This window comes from Oncorhynchus tshawytscha, linkage group LG14 (genome assembly GCF_018296145.1).
Source record: "Oncorhynchus tshawytscha isolate Ot180627B linkage group LG14, Otsh_v2.0, whole genome shotgun sequence".
NCBI classification, from domain to species: domain Eukaryota; kingdom Metazoa; phylum Chordata; class Actinopteri; order Salmoniformes; family Salmonidae; genus Oncorhynchus; species Oncorhynchus tshawytscha.
The window spans coordinates 32,161,351-32,182,030 of NC_056442.1; the positions used below are offsets into that span (position 1 = coordinate 32,161,351).

The 20,680-nt window shown below is 45.0% G+C and overlaps 1 protein-coding gene across 1 annotated transcript; it reads left to right on the top strand.

Annotated features, from left to right (window-relative positions):
* Positions 1 to 1,166: 1,166 nt before the first annotated feature.
* LOC112267029 (solute carrier family 13 member 2-like) lies at positions 1,167 to 13,302 on the top strand. The gene is made up of 13 exons (XM_042297365.1): positions 1,167 to 1,380; positions 5,241 to 5,369; positions 5,695 to 5,831; positions 6,345 to 6,592; positions 6,765 to 6,827; positions 7,327 to 7,507; positions 7,961 to 8,083; positions 8,428 to 8,637; positions 8,947 to 9,041; positions 11,285 to 11,400; positions 11,509 to 11,670; positions 11,916 to 12,053; positions 12,393 to 13,302. The coding sequence occupies exons 1-13, from the start codon at positions 1,279 to 1,281 to the stop codon at positions 12,525 to 12,527; spliced, it is 1,839 nt and encodes a 612-aa protein (XP_042153299.1). The 5' UTR covers positions 1,167 to 1,278; the 3' UTR covers positions 12,528 to 13,302.
* Positions 13,303 to 20,680: the final 7,378 nt, after the last annotated feature.

The window sequence follows — 20,680 nt, forward strand, 5'->3', positions numbered from 1 at the left end:
GCAGTGTACACATAGCCTGTCTTCTCTTGAGAGCCAGGTCTGCCTACAGCGGCCTTTCTCAATAGCAAGGCTATGCTAACTGAGTCTGTACATAGTCAAAGCTTTCCTTAAGTTTAATCAGTCACAGTGGTCAGGTATTCTGCCACTGTGTACTCTCTGTTTAGGGCCAATTAGCATTCTAGTTTGCTTTGTTGTTAATTGTTTCCAATGTGTCAAGTAATTATCTTTCTGATTTCTCATGATTTGGTTGGGTCTAATTGTGTTGCTGTCCTGGGGCTCTGTGGGGTCTGTTTGTGTTTGTGAACAGAGCCCCAGGATCAGCTTGCTTTGGGGACTCTTCTCCAGGTTCATCTCTCTGTAGGTGATGGCTTTCTTAAGGAAAGTTTGGGAATCGCTTCCTTTTAAGTGGTTGTAGAATTTAACGGTTCTTTTCTGGATTTTGATAATTAGTGGGCATCAGCCTAATTCTGCTCTGCATGCATTATTTGATGTTTGACGTTGTACACCGAGGATATTTTTGCAGAATTCTGCATGCAGTCTCAATTTGGCGTTTGTCCCATTTTGTGAATTCTTGGTTGGTGAGCGGACCCCAGACCTCACAACCATAAAGGGCAATGGGTTCTATAACTGATTCAAGCATTTTTAGCCAGATCCTAATTGGTATGTTGAAATGTAAGTTCCTCCTGATGGTATAGAAGGCCTTCTCTCTCTCCTCTCCTCTACCCTCCCTCACCTCCCTCCCTCTCTCTTTCTCTTTCTCTCTCTCTCTCTCTCTCTCTCTCTCTCTCTCTCTGCTGGGTGGGGGGTCATTTTATTTAGCCTTTTCATGCTTTTTTTTTATCCATCTTAAATATGTTTGGACAAAATAACAGTACACAATATTTCCCTGGATTGTAGAGATTTGTACACTCACACTTTATAAAACCATGCTCATCCTTATACAGTATATCCTGCAATAGGAATCTGTCATTTCAAACTTTCACTGGTAAGGTGATCTCTCACTCACTCACTCACTCACTCACTCACTCACTCACTCACTCTACTGTCTTGTGTTGTACAACACACTCCCTCCTCAGCCCAGTCACCTCACTCCAAAGTTAATATTTAATTCTCTCTGTGTGATATATATACTGCACCTTTATCTCCTGTTCTCTCTTTGTGGTAGTGTCCTCATTTATCTCGTAACATCTCCCCCGCACTCCAATTAGATTTTCTATTTAATATATCCATTTCTCTTCTCTGTGTACCTGCGCTACCCTCTGGATATCTGGACCAGCCATGGTGGTGTGTCTAAGTGGACTATGGAGATATCGGAATTACCTGATCATATTCTTCATCCCTCTGTTGATTCTACCTTTACCCCTAATAGTTGGGGGACCGGTAAGAGTGTTTGTGTATGTGTGTGTGTGTGTGTGTGTGTGTGTGTGTGTATGTATGTGTGTGTGTGTGTGTCTGTTTGTTTGTGTCTAACTGTGCAGAGGCTGTGATTTGTTTGTTTTAAACCTATTGAAAGTTCAGAAGTTATTCTGTAGCATTTCAAGTCCTGGTTGTACACAAATGTAATGCTGAAATTCCTTGAAAACTCTATATGTTTATTGAAGCTTCACTGCATGTTTTGGTTACACATCTGTGTGTATTTCCTGATGTGACATTTCTATTGTATTTGTGACATTTTTAATTATTTCAGAATATCCAGGAATCCACTGTAGACTGGTCATTTAGTGTGTGTAGACACTGTAGATAACTTCATCAGCCATGCACATTGCTGGTTCAGAGTTCGCTGTGAGTTACGGTTGTCCTCCAGGACAATAAACCATCATGTAAGGGTTTTCTTCTGGTGAAAGAGAGGCGGACCAAAATGCAGCGTGGTGGTTATTCATGTTTTTAATAAAGACGACTATACATGAACAGACTATACAAAACAAGAAAAGTGAAAACCTAAACAGTCCTATCTGGTGCAAACACAGAGACAGGAACAATCACCCACAAAACCCAACACAAAACAGGCTACCTAAATATGGTTCCCAATCAGAGACAATGACTAACACCTGCCTCTGATTGAGAACCATATCAGGCCAAACATAGAAATAGACAAACCAGACACACAACATAGAATGCCCACCCAGCTCACGTCCTGACCAACACTAAAACAAGGAAAACACATACGAACGATGGACAGAACGTGACAGAACCCTCCCCCCCCCCAAGGTGCGGACTCCGAACGCACAACCTAAACCTGTAGGGGAGGGTCTGGGTGGGCATCTGTCCGCGGTGGCGGCTCTGGCGCTGGACGTGGACCCCACTCCATAATTGTCTTAGTCCACCTCCTTAGTGTCCCTTGAGTGGCGACCCTCGCCGCTAACCTTGGCCTAGGAAACCTAACAACGGGCCCCACTGGACTGAGGTAGCTCGGGACCGAGAGGTAGCTCGGGACCGAGGGGAAGCTCGGGACCGAGGGGAAGCTCGGGAGTGAGAGGAAGCTCGGGAGTGAGAGGAAGCTCAGGAGTTGATGGAGCTCAGGAGTGGCTGGCTGGAGTGAGAGGAAGCTGAGGACTGAGAGGAAGCTCAGGCAGGTTGATGGATCTACCAGATCCTGGCTGGCTGGTGGTTCCGGCAGATCCTGGCTGACTGGCACTTCTGGCGGATCCTGGCTGACTGGCGGATCCTGGCTGAATGGCGGATCTAACTGATCCTGGCCGACTGGCAGATCCTGGCCGACTGGCAGATCCTGGCCGACTGGCAGATCCTGGCCGACTGGCAGTTCTGGCGGATCCTGGCTGACTGGCGGATCCTGGCTGACTGGCAGTTCTGGCGGATCCTGGCTGACTGGTAGTTCTGGCGGATCCTGGCAGACTGGCGGATCCTGGCTGACTGGCGGATCCTGGCTGACTGGCGGATCCTGGCTGACTGGCGGATCCTGGCTGACTGGCGGATCTAACTGATCCTGGCAGACTGGCGGATCCTGGCTGACTGGCAGATCCTGGCAGACTGGCCGATCCTGGCAGACTGGCGGATCCTGGCAGACTGGCGGATCCTGGCAGACTGGCGGTTCTGGCAGATCCTTACAGACTGGCAGCTCCTTACAGACTGGCAGCTCCGTGCAGACTGGCAGCTCCGTGCAGACTGACAGCTCCGTGCAGACTGACAGCTCCTTGCAGACTGACAGCTCTGGCTGCTCCATGCAGGCTGACAGCTCTGGCTGCTCCATGCAGGCTGACAGCTCTGGCTGCTCCATGCAGGCTGGCAGCTCTGGCTGCTCCATGCAGGCTGGCAGCTCTGGCTGCGCTGAACAGGCGGGAGACTCCGGCCGCGCAGGAGAGGAGAAAGGCTCTGGCTGCACTGAACAGGCGGGAGACTCCAGCAGCGCTGTAGAGGAGAAAGGCTCCGGCAGCGCTGAACAGGTGGGACGCACTGTAGGCCTGATGCATGGTGCTGGCACTGGTATGCCGTGCATACTATGCCAAGCCAACAGCTTTCTTTCTACTCTGTCCAATACATCCTCCACACTCTGACTCAGCACTCTGCTTCGCCGACAGCTCCAATTCCATCCATGGCTCTGCCCAGGGTCCTTGTCCGTCAAGGATCTCCTCCCAAGTCCATTTATCCAAAGAGTGCAGCCTCTCCCACTGCTGCTGCCTCTGTTGCTTCTCCTGCTGCTGCCTTTGCTCCTGCTGCTGCCTTTGCTGCTGCTGCTGTTGCTCCTGCTGCACCTGTCGCTTCTCCTGCTGCTGCTGTTGCTCCTGCTGCACCTGTCGCTTCTCCTGCTGCTGCTGTTGCTGCTGCCTCTGTTTACCACGCCGCTTGGTCCTTGGTTGGTGGGTGATTCTGTAAGGGTTTTCTTCTGGTGAAAGAGAGGCGGACCAAAATGCAGCGTGGTGGTTATTCATGTTTTTAATAAAGACGACTATACATGAACAGACTATACAAAACAAGAAAAGTGAAAACCTAAACAGTCCTATCTGGTGCAAACACAGAGACAGGAACAATCACCCACAAAACCCAACACAAAACAGGCTACCTAAATATGGTTCCCAATCAGAGACAATGACTAACACCTGCCTCTGATTGAGAACCATATCAGGCCAAACATAGAAATAGACAAACCAGACACACAACATAGAATGCCCACCCAGCTCACGTCCTGACCAACACTAAAACAAGGAAAACACATACGAACGATGGACAGAACGTGACACATCAGGAATGAAAGACTTGCATGACAGGCACCTTAGTTCCTTCTTCATCTTTTATCACCAAGGGCTTACCATGTATCATAAATATATTTATAGAAAATCCAAGCCTGTTTTTCCCCTCTAAGAATGGATTTGTTTGATCAAAATGGATATTAAAAGGGCAATCTGCAGTTCATACAACTACCCCCCCGTCACTGATTAAAACTTTTGGTAAACAGCTGAGGGATGGGGCTGGAGAAGTATAACCACTCTCAAATTCATAGACAGAGCTAGGGATGCAAGGACTGACCATCCACGATATAACAATGATAAGTTTAAGCATGTTTTGAGGCTATACAGTGTTTGTTTGCATTGACATTGTTTACAAACAGTGTAGTAAAACAAGCTTATATTTTGGGTTCTGAAGGGGTATGTCACTTAAACTAAGCTCATGAGGTTATATTATAAGGTATATTCTTCAAAAATCAACAGGTACATAATTAAAACATAATCCCAAAAAATGGATGTAGCAACTGAGGATTCTAGCTTTAATTGGTTAACTGAAGGGCATCGTAACTAAATGACATAATTATGCCAACTCATTGCTGGCCCAGCTACAGTTTATATCCTGCAGACACAACCTCTCTTGACGTCTCCATCGTGGTTAAAGATTAGGCCTACAACAAAGTGATCATGTTAAGTTACAAGGGAGATACTATGGCCATGGAGAACTGGAGAGAACTGGAGCACCTTTAGAAATGACAGTAATATGCATTTGGGTAGGCATGATATTTGTTTTAATTGATTGTTATTAACTATGCATTGCAAGAACTATAACTGACTTATTGAATAGATTTATTGAATTGCACACAAGAACACTTCTTTATGTTCTAAAACAGTTATACAGCTTGTCTGTGCTTCATGCTCTTGGCTGTTGTCTCAGATGATTGTTTACTAAGAACAAACTGGTCCTGAGAGAGGAATGACTGTGTGTTGTGTGCATTTGTACGTGTTGTCCTACCTCAACAACACTCTCACAGTCCCTGTCTGTCTCATGTGTGTGTACAGGAGGCTAGTTGTGGCTATGTGATCATCCTGATGGCCCTGTACTGGTGTACAGAGTGTATGCCTCTGGCTGTGACCGGTCTGCTACCTGTCATCCTCTTCCCTATGATGGGCATCATGGAGTCAAGCGAGGTACCAACACCACTATCCTCTCCCCTCTCTACTCAACCACCTCCATACCTAATGACTGGTTCTTACCCACCCATTAGACTCAGTAATGGAGACAACAACATTCTGTTTTATGATCAGAATAAACAGGTCAACAGTTGACTAAAATGTGGAATGTAAATCTTTGTTTAGTAGATACAGTGTTGAGGACGTATGAATAAAGCACCTAAGTACTGTTGATAAACTTCTTACTGTTGATCCCATTATTAGTACATGATGGTATTTCTAAGCAGAACCTGTCTCAGGCCAGTACACTCGTTCAGAACCCCCCTGTCTGTCTCTCATCCAGGTGTGTAACCAGTACATGAAGGACTCTAACATGCTGTTCGTCGGAGGGCTGTTGGTGGCTATAGCTGTGGAATACTGGAACCTTCACAAACGCATCGCCCTCAGAGTACTGCTCCTAGTAGGGGTGAGGCCTGCTCTGTAAGAGACCTGTTTTAATGATTCTATTACAGAGCTGTTTGGTCTAGTGTTCAGATAGCCCAACGTTTTATTCATATTAAGTGTCTTATATGTTTTATTTTTAAATGGTTTTATCTCCCTCTCTATCCTCCTCACTCTTGCTTTTCCACTTTTCCAATCTCCATTTTCTCCCTCCCTCCCTCCCTCCCTCCCTCCCTCCCTCCCTCCCTCCCTCCCTCCCTCCCTCCCTCCCTCCCTCCCTCCCTCCCTCCCTCCCTCCCTCCCTCCCTCCCTCCCTCCCTCCCTCTCTCTCTCTCTCTCCCCCCCTCTCTCTCTCTTTCTCTCTCTCTCTCTCAATTTTGATTCAATTCAATTCAAGGGGCTTTATTGGCATGGGAAACATGTGTTAACATTGCCAAAGCAAGTGAGGTAGATAATATACAAAAGTGAAATAAACAATAAAAATTAACAGTAAGAATTACACATCTCTCTCTCTCTCTCTCTCTCTCTCTCTATTCTCCACTGTCTATCCAGTCTGATGATGGGCTTCATGGGCACCACAGCCTTCCTGTCCATGTGGATCAGTAACACAGCCTCCACTGCCATGATGCTGCCCATCGCTAACGCCGTGCTGAAGCAGCTGTGTGACTCCGAGGCCCAGGCAGAGGAGAGGGAGATGGACCTGATGGCCATCAGGGGGGCCTGGACTGGGACTGGGATACCTAAGGACCAGGACAACCAGGCCTTTGAGATGGGTGACAAGGAAAAAAGCATTACCATAGGTGTGTGTTGTTAGGAGAAAGTGGTGTGGGTGGGGGGGGTGTATGTGTGTGTGTGACCAGCCTGGTACCACAAGATTATGTGTCCATTAGTTTGACCATGAGCTTTCACAATCACAAGCTACTCCACATCTTTCTGTTTTTGTAAATAAATTATATCTCCCTTATTTGGCAGATGATGGAGGTGCTGCTAAATATACAAAGGATGTCAAGTCCAGGGAGAATGGGGTCAAGTTAGGTAAGTAGAATACAGTATGTGTTCTCTCAACATCAGTGTTCCTCTATCATGGTCCTTGAAACCCACAGGGTGTACAGGCTTTTGTTCCAGCCCAGGAATAACACCTCATTCACACCTGTTGTGGATTCCCTGAAACACCCTTCTGTCAATTATTCAACCATTCATCTTAGTAGAGGAACACAGTTAAGTAAGAGATATTGATATGTCATTGAAATGATAATTCAGGATGTGACCTTGTTGATTTTGTCTGTTCGAGACAAGATTGTTTGGACTTATCGTCTCATCTGGCTGAGATAGAATACGAAGTACACGGATGCATTGAACGTCATGTTCAATATCACCACCAGATACTCTCAATCCCTGTTTCTTGCAGACTCCCTGAAAACAACGTATAAAATCTTTGCCCTAAACCCTTAGTTACCCCTGGGAAAACTTCTGATAGACTGACCTCTAAACCCTGAACATTTTGATTGGCTGACCCATGGATCTCCCCCTCCAGAGCCCGAGCCAGAGGTGGAGGAGAGCCTGGAGGCGAGGGAGAGGAGGCTGAAGAGGGAGGCTAAGTACCTGAACCTAGATAAAGGCATGAGTCTCAGTGTGTGTTACGCTGCCAGCATCGGAGGAACAGCCACCCTCACTGGCACCACCCCGAACCTCATCCTCAAGGGACAGGTCGACGAGTACGTTTATATGTCTGTTTATAAATGCTTAATATGCGTGGGTAGTATTACAAGTAAATACAGTAAGATAACCATCTGAGTAGCTCTCATTAAATGGTTATTGTGGATGCAGTATTGCAAACCGGTTAAGCAACGGTTCATCTCTGGGAGTACTGTAGTTCCCAGTCTACTTTACTTACAGCAGCTAAAGCACAAGGATGGATACACTGACTGTACAGTGGCTCCTTTGATCATGTTTCCAATTCCTTCCCTGGCGTGGGAGTTAGCTAACATCTTTGTCACTTCCTCCATAGCATTAGAATTCCCTGCACATTCCCGTTCAAAGCAGTTTTTTGTGGCAGGTGCACCGGCCTGGCGGCCATATTGGGTGTACCTACAGTTGAGTACCCTTTAGAATGTTCCGGTAACTAATGCTAGTTCTAATTCTATCATTCTATCATTCTTTCCCCACAGGCTGTTCCCAGGGAATGAAGACATCATCAACTTTGCCAGCTGGTTTGGTTTCTCCTTCCCCAACATGGTTCTGATGCTGATCATCTCCTGGCTGTGGCTGCAGTTTATGTACCTGGGCTGCAAGTGAGTCATTCTTTCCTGTTATGTTTTATCTACAGCCAACAATATCCATAACACCGTCTCGTGGCAGGAAGCCGAAGCAATATGATTGTGTGCCTGCAATCCATGTTGAAACGTGACACATTCACGAACATAAAAATGCAATATAATGACTAAGCATAGTAAAACAATAGAAGGTAATGGTTTATGCTCATATTTCACTTATATAGATACTTCATTGTCCATTTATGTAAGACATTGCCATATAGACAAAGTAGATACACGCCTATGTAAGACCCAGAGACCTATATGACACTATATAGAGATCTCTGATATGTCTCGGATCTATTTGGCCCATTCACCCACAGCATGAAGAAGTCGTTTGGCTGCGGGATGAATAAAGATGGTGACAAGGAGGCGTACGGGGTGATAAAGAATGAGTATAAGAAGCTGGGCAGTATGTGCTTCGCTGAGGGCTGTGTCCTGGTGCTGTTTGTCCTGCTGGTCCTGCTCTGGTTCACCAGAGAACCAGGCTTCATGCCAGGCTGGGCCACTGTGCTCTTCAACAAGGACAGACCGTGAGTGATAGATATCAGTATGTTCTGTGTTGTAACTCCTGGGTGTTGTGTCTGCTAGTCACTCCCTGTGGTTCTTCCTGGTTCTCCCTCACTTTTTAAAAATCTGATAGCTTTCTGCTGTGTATCCCAGTCTTTGCTCTTTCCCGCTTTCTTACTCTCATGTAAGTTAACAATTTAGCTTTACACATAATGTGGACATAAACTGTAATTACACAGTACATGTCTATGTAACTACCATATCAATACATATGGACACATTGAGAAATGGGACCAAGAGACATTGTTTATATGTAGATTTCTATGTCCCAGGTACGTCACTGATGGCACGGTGGCCATCCTGATGTCAACACTGTTCTTCATGATCCCATCCCAACTACCCAGATGTGGCGGGTACTCTGAGGATGGTATGTGTGTGTGTGTGTGCACGTTTTGTCAATATATCTATGAGTGGTGAGAGTACATTGGTGTGTTTACGAGTGTGTGATTGAGAGAGACATTGTGTGTGTGTCTACCTGTCTGTCTGTGATACTATTGTATAGAGCAGACTTTCGGACATGTTAATGGTGGGTCGTGACATCATTTTTTTTGGGGGGGGGGGCTCAGTCAGGGTCTCAACTTACTGTTGAAAGTTTGAATAGTAGAATACACAAGGTGCACTTTTGAAATTTGATTGGGCATCAGCAGTTTTTCTCTTATTGTCAGAATTTTCTTTTGTACATTTTAGTCATTAAGCAGACGCTCTTATCCAGAGCGACTTATAGTAGTGAATGCATACATTTTCATACTGGTCCCCCATGGGAATCAAACCCACAACACTGGCGTTGCAAGCGCCATGCTCTACCAACTGAGCCACAATGTGACAACAGTCTCTGACAGTCACTCAATTAGCCATGTCAGCTAACAATTTTTAGATTAGTAAATTAGTCTAGCCAGCTATCTAAACTTGCAGTAGTCATGGTCGAATACCGACCGGCCAAGCAGGGCACATGCCCAGGGGCCCTGACCTCCACAGCCATCACTCTCGCTCAGATATCATATAAACATGGCATAAGTCATGGCAAAATGTGTAGAATTGCAGGAAATTAGCTGTAAAACTTTTCTCTCCGCCGCCAGGAAGGAGGCCTATAAAATGTTTTGCCTGCGAGGAGGGGAGGCCCCTCAAACAAATCTCACATGTTTTCATGGAAGGACTTATTTGGGTCCCAGGCTGAAAAAGTTTAAGAACCCCTGGTATAGAGATATAATCTTCAGGACTCAGTGCTTTGTAATCGTCCTGATAGCACCCTTACTTCTCAGGGCTTGCACATGCTCGCACGCACACACACACACACAGACACAGACACAGACACAGACACAGACACAGACACAGACACAGACACACACAGACACAGACACAGACACGCACACACACACACACAGACACAGACACAGACACGCACACACACACACACAGACACAGACACAGACACAGACACGCACACACACACACACACACACACAGACACAGACACAGACACAGACACAGACACAGACACACACACAGACACAGACACAGACACAGACACACACACAGACACAGACACAGACACACACACAGACACAGACACAGACACAGACACAGACACAGACACAGACACTCGAGACACATCAGAGGGCTGCAGCGTGATAGCGCTAGCCTCAAGGTCAGCCCTGCCCTACACAGCTGTATTCTCTGTTCTGCCCTTTCCCGAAACAAATAGCTTTCAAATCAATAAATGACTGGCAGACATTTCTAAAGGGATATTTTTTTGGGCGGAATAATCTTATTTGCTATTTATTATGTATAGATTTTTTTATATAAAACATTTAATTCACTCTTTATGCAATGCGCACTGCAGAGAACACTGGAACGACAAGAATCACTGAATTTTCACAGTGAATTATTGTAATGTTTGTTTGTGTCAATTAATGCCATAGGGGATGGGTTGCCAACTGGCGATTTGACACCAAAATAAGATTTCATTCATTCATTCATTCATTCATATGAATACCTATGGACTTTTCTCCCTCTGTAACCTAAACTGAGTTTAGTGTTCTTACTCCTGATAAGTGACAAGGTCAAAACGAAGTGCTCCAGTAATGCAGCTCCTACCTCAAAACGGCAGCAGCTTAATGTGTTTGGTAAATAAATGGGTGTCACAATGATTAAAGGCACTTAGTGAAGAGTTCGAGTTCGGAGTGCGAGGCAGCAGAGTTTGCGAGGCAGCAGAGTTTGCGAGGCAGACTTTGAGGTGCCTTGTCATGGCTCCTTGACTTCTGGTTTTCCATTCCTGGCATAGAGTGTTTTTGTGGTCATGTTAGTGTCTAGGAGTTATCGATGGCCTTTGCTCCCTGAGTATCAATGTAAGTAAGTTAGTACAGTTCTATCTAGGACAGAGTCCTGTACATCATAACAGTATAATCTCTGCCCATATAGATTTGGACAGAGATACTGTATACTTTAATAACACTGTACCTTCCTAACTACCATGTAAATACACAGATCTCCGGGACTGTAGTCTTGAGTTACCATACTATCAAGTTCCTGCAGGAGTGCCTGGAATCAAGGCTGTAAGGACCGTGATGGTAAACCTGGTGTCATTCTCCTGTGTGTGTCTTGTCCCTATAGGAAAGCCCCTGAAGGCCCCTCCCACCCTGCTGAACTGGGACGTGGTCCAAGAGAAGATGCCGTGGAACATTCTCCTGCTACTGGGAGGAGGCTTCGCTCTGGCCCGGGGAAGTGAGGTACCGTCTGTCTGTAGGTTGGTCAGTCTGTCCGAATCGGTCGGTCTGTGTTTTCTTTTTTTAAACAAAAATGATGAAAATTGTGGATATGTTTTTCTCTGTGTGCAGGTGTCTGGTCTGTCTCAGTGGCTAGGAGAAAGTCTGGCCCCCCTGCAGTCCATCCCTCCCTTTGCCATTTCCTTCCTCCTGTGTCTACTCACCGCCACATTCACTGAGTGCTCCAGTAACGTAGCTACTACCACACTGTTCCTGCCTATACTGGCCTCTATGGTAAGACAGAATCCCTTAGAAATGTACATACACACACCCAGGCAACACACATGGTAACACACATGTCCCACTTAGAAAACCTGGATCAATGATTTTAAGTGGTGCTCCTTTTGGGACCATTCCATTGGTTCCATTTCACCGGGAAAACTAAAGGCCCGTGAGCGGTTTGGTCAACATATTAAGCATACACTATATGTTCATTTCACCTCTTTGTCTCATGTATGACCCTGTCTGTCTGTTCCCAGGCCGTAGCCATTAAGCTCCACCCACTGTACGTCATGCTGCCCTGCACTATCTGTGCCTCGCTGGCCTTCATGTTGCCGGTGGCCACGCCCCCTAATGCCATCGCCTTCTCTTATGGCAACCTCAAAGTCATGGACATGGTACGACCTATGACCCTTCACCCCTCACCCCTCACCCCTCTCCATACAGTACTTTGTGTAGAGAGTGAAATACTATCCTGGATCCAAACTGAATTGTTCTGTTTCACTGTTTCAGTCTGGGCATCTCTTCATTGTAAAAAACACTTTGTGACAATTGTTGATATAAAAAAAGTTTTGTTCTGTAAATAGAGTAAATGTGATTCATTGATAATTCGAATCATTGAAACCAGAAGTGAAACGGAGCAATTCTCTTTGGATCCAGGCTCGTAGAATACATGGTTGTGAATCATTCCGTCTGTGACCAATGTTTCTACCTGTTTTTCACCATGCTGACAACAGGCGAAGGCTGGATTCGTTCTGAACATTGTTGGTGTCATCACCATCAACGTCGCACTGAACACCTGGGGAGCAGCCATGTTCAATCTCAACACCTTCCCTGACTGGGCCAATGTTACCATCATACACACTCCCTGATCTGGAGACACTGGCAAGGAAGGAAGGAAGGAGGGAGGGAAGGGGAGAACAAAAAGAAGAGGAGGAAGAGAGCGGAGGGATGGGAAGAGGGGAGAGATACTGTATGTACACGTCTATCTGGGACAGGGTGTGAACAGAAGACAGTGCTGATGGTCAACCCACTCAGGGTGTTCTAGGCTACTACTGTATACACACTCCATATAACAACACACACAGTATCTGTTTACCGGTCGGACTGGTACTCCTCCTCCCCTCTGTCAAAGTTTAGATTGATTTGAATTAAATTAATTTAGATTAATCAATGGTTTTTATACAGCTAAAACATGCAGGTTGTATTTGATCCTTTTTCGGATTGTCAAATCTGTTTAAGCTTAGAGGAGCGGACACAAGAGGGAGATCTATGATTATGTTATTATACCAAAAACAATAACAAACAAACAAACATCTATTTAATGTGAAAGGCAATCTGTGTTGGAATACAAATGTTATTTTTGAAGTCAGGAAAAGCATCAGTGGCATATTATTGTGAAACGTTCTTAAAGCTGCTGCACAAAATGTATATTTTTGCTATTGTTTCGACGGTGTTTATGTATCATGTCTACTGTATTAAATACTGCACACAGAAAAAAACTCAAGCCTTCGAAATAGGAGAATCATTTCAAGTGTCCAATCACAGGCCATCTCAAACGAAATCAAAATGTATTTTAAATTTGTTTTTATTATTTGTATTGGTTGTAATTGTATTATAGTTCATGTATGATGATGACATTACTATTTGGTTTGCACATTGATTTCTTGGGTTCATACATTTTGTGGCAGGGCTCCCTTCATACCCACTTCCTGTAGGATTGCAGAATATAAATTTGGGCAAAAATGATGGGCTCAAATCCCATTGACATCCATAGGATTATGCCCACTGGCGGAGACCCCACTGGGTTTGAACGGAGACAAGGGTACAGAAGGAAAATCCTTTCTATTTCAATGTTATTATTGTTGTTTTCAATTCTATAGCTTTCAGCTAATTCTGAGTCTTTTCAAAGCAGTAGGTAAAAAATAAAGGAAAATACAGTACAAAATAATAATTTAGGTTAAAGAAGGAAATTAATCAAATTAAATGACAATTTATAGAATGAATCCAAGGAACCACTGGCATGGGGCCGTGTTCATGGGACAGTAGGACAGGATGACCTTTGGATGACCAATCCATGACCTAGGGTCATCAGGGCGGCCGGTAATATAATGAGATATAAAAACATTTGGGTTATAATCTAGGTACCATTCTACCGTGATCATTCCATGGTAGTGTCACTCAGAGGCAAACAAACAAGAGAAAGACTCAGTGGTTCCATGCATAATTGGGTGGTACCATGCATAGTCGGGTGGTAGGGTGGTACCATACATAGTCGGGTGGTAGGGTGGTCCCATGCATAGTCGGGTGGTAGGGTGGTTCCATACATAGTCGGGTGGTAGGGTGGTCCCATGCATAGTCGACTGTTAGGGTGGTCCCATGCATAGTCGGGTGCTAGGGTGGTCCCATGCATAGTCGGGTGTTAGGGTGGTCCCATGCATAGTCGAGTGTTAGGGTGGTCCCATGCATAGTCAGGTGTTAGGGTGGTCCCATGCATAGTCGGGTGGTAGGGTGGTTCCATACATAGTCGGGTGGTAGGGTGGTCCCATGCATAGTCGACTGTTAGGGTGGTCCCATGCAGAGTCGGGTATTAGGGTGGTTCCATGCATAGTCGGGTGGTAGGGTGGTCCCATGCATAGTCGGGTGGTAGGGTGGTCCCATGCATAGTCTGGTGGTAGGGTGGTTTCATGCATAGTCGGGTGGTAGGGTGGTCCCATGCATAGTCGGGTGGTAGGGTGGTTCCATGCATAGTCGGGTGGTAGGGTGGTTCCATGCATAATCGGGTGTTAGGGTGGTCCCATGCATAGTCGGCTTGTAGGGTGGTCACATGCATAGTCGGGTGGTCCCATGCATAGTGGTCCTATGCATAGTTGGGTGGTAGGGTGGTCCCATGCATAGTCGGGTGGGTGGTCCCAGGGTGGTTCCCATGCATAGTCGGGTGGTAGGGTGGTCCCATGCATAGTCGGGCGATAGTGTGGTCCCATGGATAGTCCGGGTGGTAGGGTGGGCCCATGCATAGTCGGGTGGTAGGGTGGTCCCATGCATATCGGGCCTGGGTGGTAGGGTGAGCCCATGCATAGTCGGGTGGTAAGTTGGGCCCATGCATAGTCGGGTGGTAGGGTGGGCCCATGCATAGTCGGGTGGTAGGGTGGTCCCATGCATAGTCGGGTGGTAGGGTGGTCCCATGCATAGTCGGGTATTAGGGTGGTCCCATGCATAGTCGGGTGGTAGGGTGGTCCCATGCATAGTCGGGTGGTCCCATGCATAGTCGGGTGGTAGGGTGGTCCCATGCATAGGGTGGTCGGGTGGTAGGGTGGTCCCATGCATAGTCGGGTCGGGTGGTAGGGTGGTTTATTCCATGTGTAACTCTGGGTTGTAGGGCTCACACTGGTCTTTATCTTGCAGGTAGTCGGGTTGTAAATGAGAACTTGTTCCCATGCCTACCTGGTTAAATAAAGGTGAAATAAAAATAAAAAATAAAGGTTAGGTGGTCCCATGCATAGTCGGGTGGTAGGGTGGTCCCATGCATAGTCGGGTGGTAAGGTGGTCCCATGCATAGTCAGGTGGTAGGGTGGTCCCATGCATAGTCAGGTGGTTCCTTCCAGCAACTCCGTATTGCGGAGAATTGAGGAGTGTGACGGGCGACTAACTACCACAGTTCCCATAACGGGTGAGTCATCATCATCGTCTTTCAGACCTTTTTAGCAGATCTCTCTCTCTCCGTCCTTGTCTCTCTCTCTCTCTCTCTCTCCCCCTCCTTCTCTCTCTCTCTCTCTCTCTCTCCTTGTCTCTCTCTCCTATTCTCTCTCTCTCTCTTTCTCACTCAATAGATCTCCTACTTTGTTTCCAAAGAGGGACACTTTGGGTTTATTTCTATACTTTTTGGTCAGTAAGGCCACTAGTAGGCTGGATTACTTGAAAATGACTTTGTGACAACTGTGGATGTAGAAAGGGCTGTATACATTTGATTGATTGATTAATTTATTCATAAATGAACAAAATATACATTTTAGTTTTAGATCCACCACAACCCCTTCTGAGTGGTGTTTAACTAGCCATATATTTATCCTATATGTTTGCAATATATTTTCTCTCTGTCATCTCAGACAGTGCAGGTGTTACTGGATAGAGCTTATGAAATTAGTCATTGATTGTGGATTGATGATGATTATTGATGGGGTGGCAGGTAGCCTAGTTTGAGCATTGGGACTGTAACCGAAAGGTTGCAGGATTGAATCCCCGAGCTGACATGGTAAAAATCTGTTGTTTTCCCCCTGAACAAGGTAAGTCACCCACTGTTTCCCGGTAGGCTGTCATTGTAAATAAGAATTTGTTCTTAACTGACTTTCCTAGTTAAATAAAGGTAACATATATGTCTTTTTTATGAGGTTTAGCGTATTTCTGGTGGCGCAAGCTTCATAAATGGACTTACTTGACCTTTGAACCCTTTGACCCTGTGTGGAGCATATAGGTCATTCACACATTTTCTGTAGGCTACCACACTCTGTTTAAGACAAGGTACACAATATCTTTTTACGGTGTGTTTTTATGCCCATTTTTCTTTTCAAAGAGACAGGTAAAATAAGAAACCTGCATAATATTGTTCTACTATGTCTGCTGGGTAGACAGCTGCTGTTTAATAGCATATTGCATCTGTCCCAAATGGCACCCTATTTGCTACATTGTACACTAGTTTTGATAGGGCCCAGATCAAAAAGCACATAGGGTGCCACTTTGGATGTTCCCATTGAATCACTGGGAGGGTAAATAAATATATAATTTATATTCCTTTACCATCAGCCAAGAGTGGAATCACTAAGTTATACATCTGTATAGGTTCCCCTGCGGGCTGGGCATGTTCTCTCCAGAGTTTAAAGTCATAAATCATAATATATAAGGACACAATAACTGGAATCTGGAACATGATTTTTCCTCTCTTTCTGAGTAAAGCAGGTCATCAACATGTTACCTCTCTCACCTGCCTCTCACATTGGCATCAAACATCATCAAGCTACCAATACAGTACCCACAGTCTTGTTCTATAAAAAACATGATGTTTTACATGGATTCTAAACATCACTTTGAAGTAACCGTATTGGCAGTTTACACAACTTTAGCTTCTAGTCAAGCTACCCTGCCTGACCTGGCTGTGTGTGGCATCTTCACCGAGCTTCTCGTACCTAGGTTACCAGCCTAGTGAGAGTAGAGCTCTGATTGGCAGCTCTGTATTATTTCCAGGGCAGCTGTTGTAAGGTTTTCTCGGGTAAGCAGGTGTGTTCAGGGAGCACCCCTGTCAGCACCTGAGCCAAATAACCAAAGCAAAAACTCATAGCAATAGAGTCTGTGATTGATTGAAAGTTCTCATTCACCAAAGAGAGATGGATATGTAAACTACTGTTCTAAAGTTTGGGGTCACTTAGAAATGTCCTTGTTTTCCATGAAAACATACACGAAATGAGTTGCAAAATGAATAGGAAATATAAGGTTATAAATAATTATTTTTAATTGAAACAATAATTGTGTCCTTCATTTGCAGCAATTACAGCCTTTCAGACCTTTGGCATTCTAGGTGTCAATTTGTTGAGGTAATCTGAGGAGATTTCACCCCATGCTTCCTGAAGCACCTCCCCCAAGTTGGATTGGCTTGATGGGCACTTCTTACATACCCTACGGTCAAGCTGCTCCCACAACAGCTCAATAGGGTGACTGTGCTGGCCACTCCATTATAGACAGAATTCCAGCTGACTGCTTCTTCCCTAAATAGTTCTCGCATAGTTTGGAGCTGTGCTTTGGGTCATTGTCGTGTTAAGGCGCCGTCCACAGGGTATGGTGTTACAAAATGCAGTGATAGCCTTCCTTCTTCAAGATTCCTTTTACCCTGTACAAATCTCCCACTTTCCACCACCAAAGCACCCCCAGACCATCACATTTCCTCCACCATGACAGATGGCATCAAGCACTCCTCCAGCATCTTTTCATTTTTTCTGCATCTCATGAATGTTCTTCTTTGAGATCCGAACACCTCAAACTTAGATTTGTCTGTCCATAACACTTTATTCCAATCTTCCTCTGTCCAGTATCTGTGTTCTTTTGCCCATCTTAATATTTTATTTTTATTTGCCAGTCTGAGATATGCCTTTCACTTTGCAACTCTGCCTAAAAGGCCAGCATCCCGGAGTCGCCTCTTCACTGTTGATGTTGAGACTGGTGTTTTTGCGGGTACTATTTAATGAAGCTGCCAGTTGAGGACTTGTGAGGCGTCTGTTTGTCACACTAGACACTCTAATGAACTTTTCCTTTTGCTCAGTTGTGCACCGGGGCCTCCCATTCCTTATTCTATTCTGGTCAGGGCCAGTTTGCGCTGTTCTGTGAATGGAGTTGTACACAGCATTGAATGAGATCTTCAGTTTCTTGCCAATTTCTCGCATGGAATAGCCTTCATTTCTCAGAACAAGAATAGACGGATGCTTCTGGCCATTTCGAGACTGTGCTTTGTTTCTAGCCATTTTGAGCCTGTAATTGAACCCACAAATGCTGATGCTCCAGATACTCAAATAGTCTAAAAAGGCCAGTTTTATTGCTTCTTTAATCAGAACAACAAAAATCTTCCTTTTCCAGCTACAATAGTCATGTACAACATTAACCATGTCTACACTGTATTTCTGATCAATTTGATGTTATTTTAATGGACGAAAAATGTGCTTTTCTTTCAATAACAAGGACATTTCTAAGTGAACTTTTGAACGGTAGTGTGTGTGTCTTTTGGAGCGGTTGGGTTAAAAGTGGAAGTCAGATTTTGGTTGGACCTTGTGACCAATAAAATGCTAAAGTGATCTTAATAGGGAATTATGAAAATGATCTATGCAGAGCCTCAACCAAACTGGTTTGTTGAACTGATTACATATAAGAGTTCCAGAGGCAGGATGAGTCATTCGGATGACATAGCCCACTTATTCCAACCAATCTCTGTTGCAGAGGCAGCAACACAGCAACACAACAAGAGGTTAAGGTCACAGTAAGTCCGTCTGCTGTCATTTATCTCCTGTGGGGACAACCATCTGATGGTTTCCTTTCTCTTCTGATGTTCAAGTGGTGTTTGTTGGTATAGCTTGATTTCATCATTGGCACCGACACAACATAGAGAAAAATAATGTGTGGGATAAAAATGAACTATGTACTGTAGGGATGACATGGAAATTACACAGGCAGGTTAATGCAAACACACATAATTTCAGATGTCACACCCTGACCTTAGTTATCTTTGTTTTCTTTATTATTTGGTTAGGTCAGGGTGTGGCAAGGGTGGTTTGTGGAGTTTTGTATTGTCTAGGGGTTTCTGTATGTTTATGGTTTTTTTCTAGTCTAGGTGTTTTTATGTTTATGGTTGCCTAGATTGGTTCTCAATCAGAGGCAGCTGTTTATCGTTGTCTCTGATTGGGGACCATATTTAGGTAGCCATATTCCTTGGATAGTTTGTGGGTTGTTATTCATGTTTAGTTGCCTGTTTGCACTAGTCATATAGCTTCACGGTTCATTTTGTTCAGTGTTCATTCTTCTCATTAAAAGAGTTATGTACTCTTATCACGCTGCGCCTTGGTCTCCTCATTGTGACGGCCGTGATATCAGAGTTAACTGGCAACTCCTTACCCAAAAGCCCCTATACCTATGTACTGTAACATAATGTAGATATGTAACACAAGTGGAATCCCAGGGTTGATAGAATTGTGATCTAAGGATCTTAGTTGTCTAGGAACTGGTTGATACAATTGTAACAAGGAACAGGGTATATTTCACTTCAGACATGTCTTTTTCTCTTTAGCACCCACTACACTCTGTTACCATGTAATAACATAGCACTTACACATAGGTATATGGGCCAATTTTGTTACACATTTTTCAACATGAATCATTTCAGAGATTTGCGGGGTCAGTTTGTTTTGATGAGCCTGTCTGGAGCATGTGCCAGAATGATACAAGACTTGAATTCACTCCACTCCCCTTCCATTGCCCAAAAAGAGACCATTCTAGTAAAACAACAGCAAACAAGGACACCTCAGTGCTCCAGGACATTTTTTTTACCCAGACGGTAGTGGGTTTTGGTGTCATTTCAGTAAAGTGCACTTCAGAACATTTTCCCACATTACACCTCTTCAGAAACCCCTGTTTCTGTCAGGAGGCGCCCCCTGCGGCTACTTGACTGTGTTGAGAGGTTGGCTGAGACCTCCCACTGTAACCTAAGAGATTATTCATCAGTAATTTATCCCTCTGTCTATCTATCATTCACCTCAGCCTTGCCCTCCTGATGAGGACATGGTTTGAATAATAAGGTAGCTGAGAGAGAGAGAGAGAGAGAGAGAGAGAGGGAGAGAGAGAAGGGAGGGTGCTACTTTCCTGGTTCACTTGAAGGGTAGGATAGGAATTTACCTGTATTGACATACCTCTTCCACTCCTCTCTCTTACTTTCTCTCTCTCTCCCTCTTCCCACCTCTCTCCAGCTCCCTCCCCCTCCCCCTTCTCTCCCTCTCTAGGCTCAGGTGTGGATCTTGGTCCATCTGTCAGTATAAAAGTTTGGAAGAGGTCTTCAGCGGTTCAGTCCATCATTTCCTTTCTCATTGAGAGGTCTTCTGTCAATGAGAGGCTCAAAGGGTCGACACCTCTCCTCTACCCAGAGCCACTCAGTCTATCTAACCCTTGGCATGTGACCGGCCTCACAGTGTGACACACCTGGCACTTCTTCTCTGACCCTGTGCCGTCTGCTCAGCACCTGACTGCCTGGCGCCGCGTCCGCGACACACCTGGTCACACCTGGGTATGTCTAATCCAGTGGTTTCATTAGTTAGCTAATGCTATTTTATGCAGGTAATGATTTTTTTTAATGCAGGTGCATCAAACTGTCAAAAATGTTAAATATGCAAAAAAAGGATATCAAATAATATATTGCCGTAGAAAATGAGAGCCCTGATGCATTCAAAGAACAGAAATGAGTGTCAATAGACCAAACTAGCTAATTTAACTAATGTGCTAT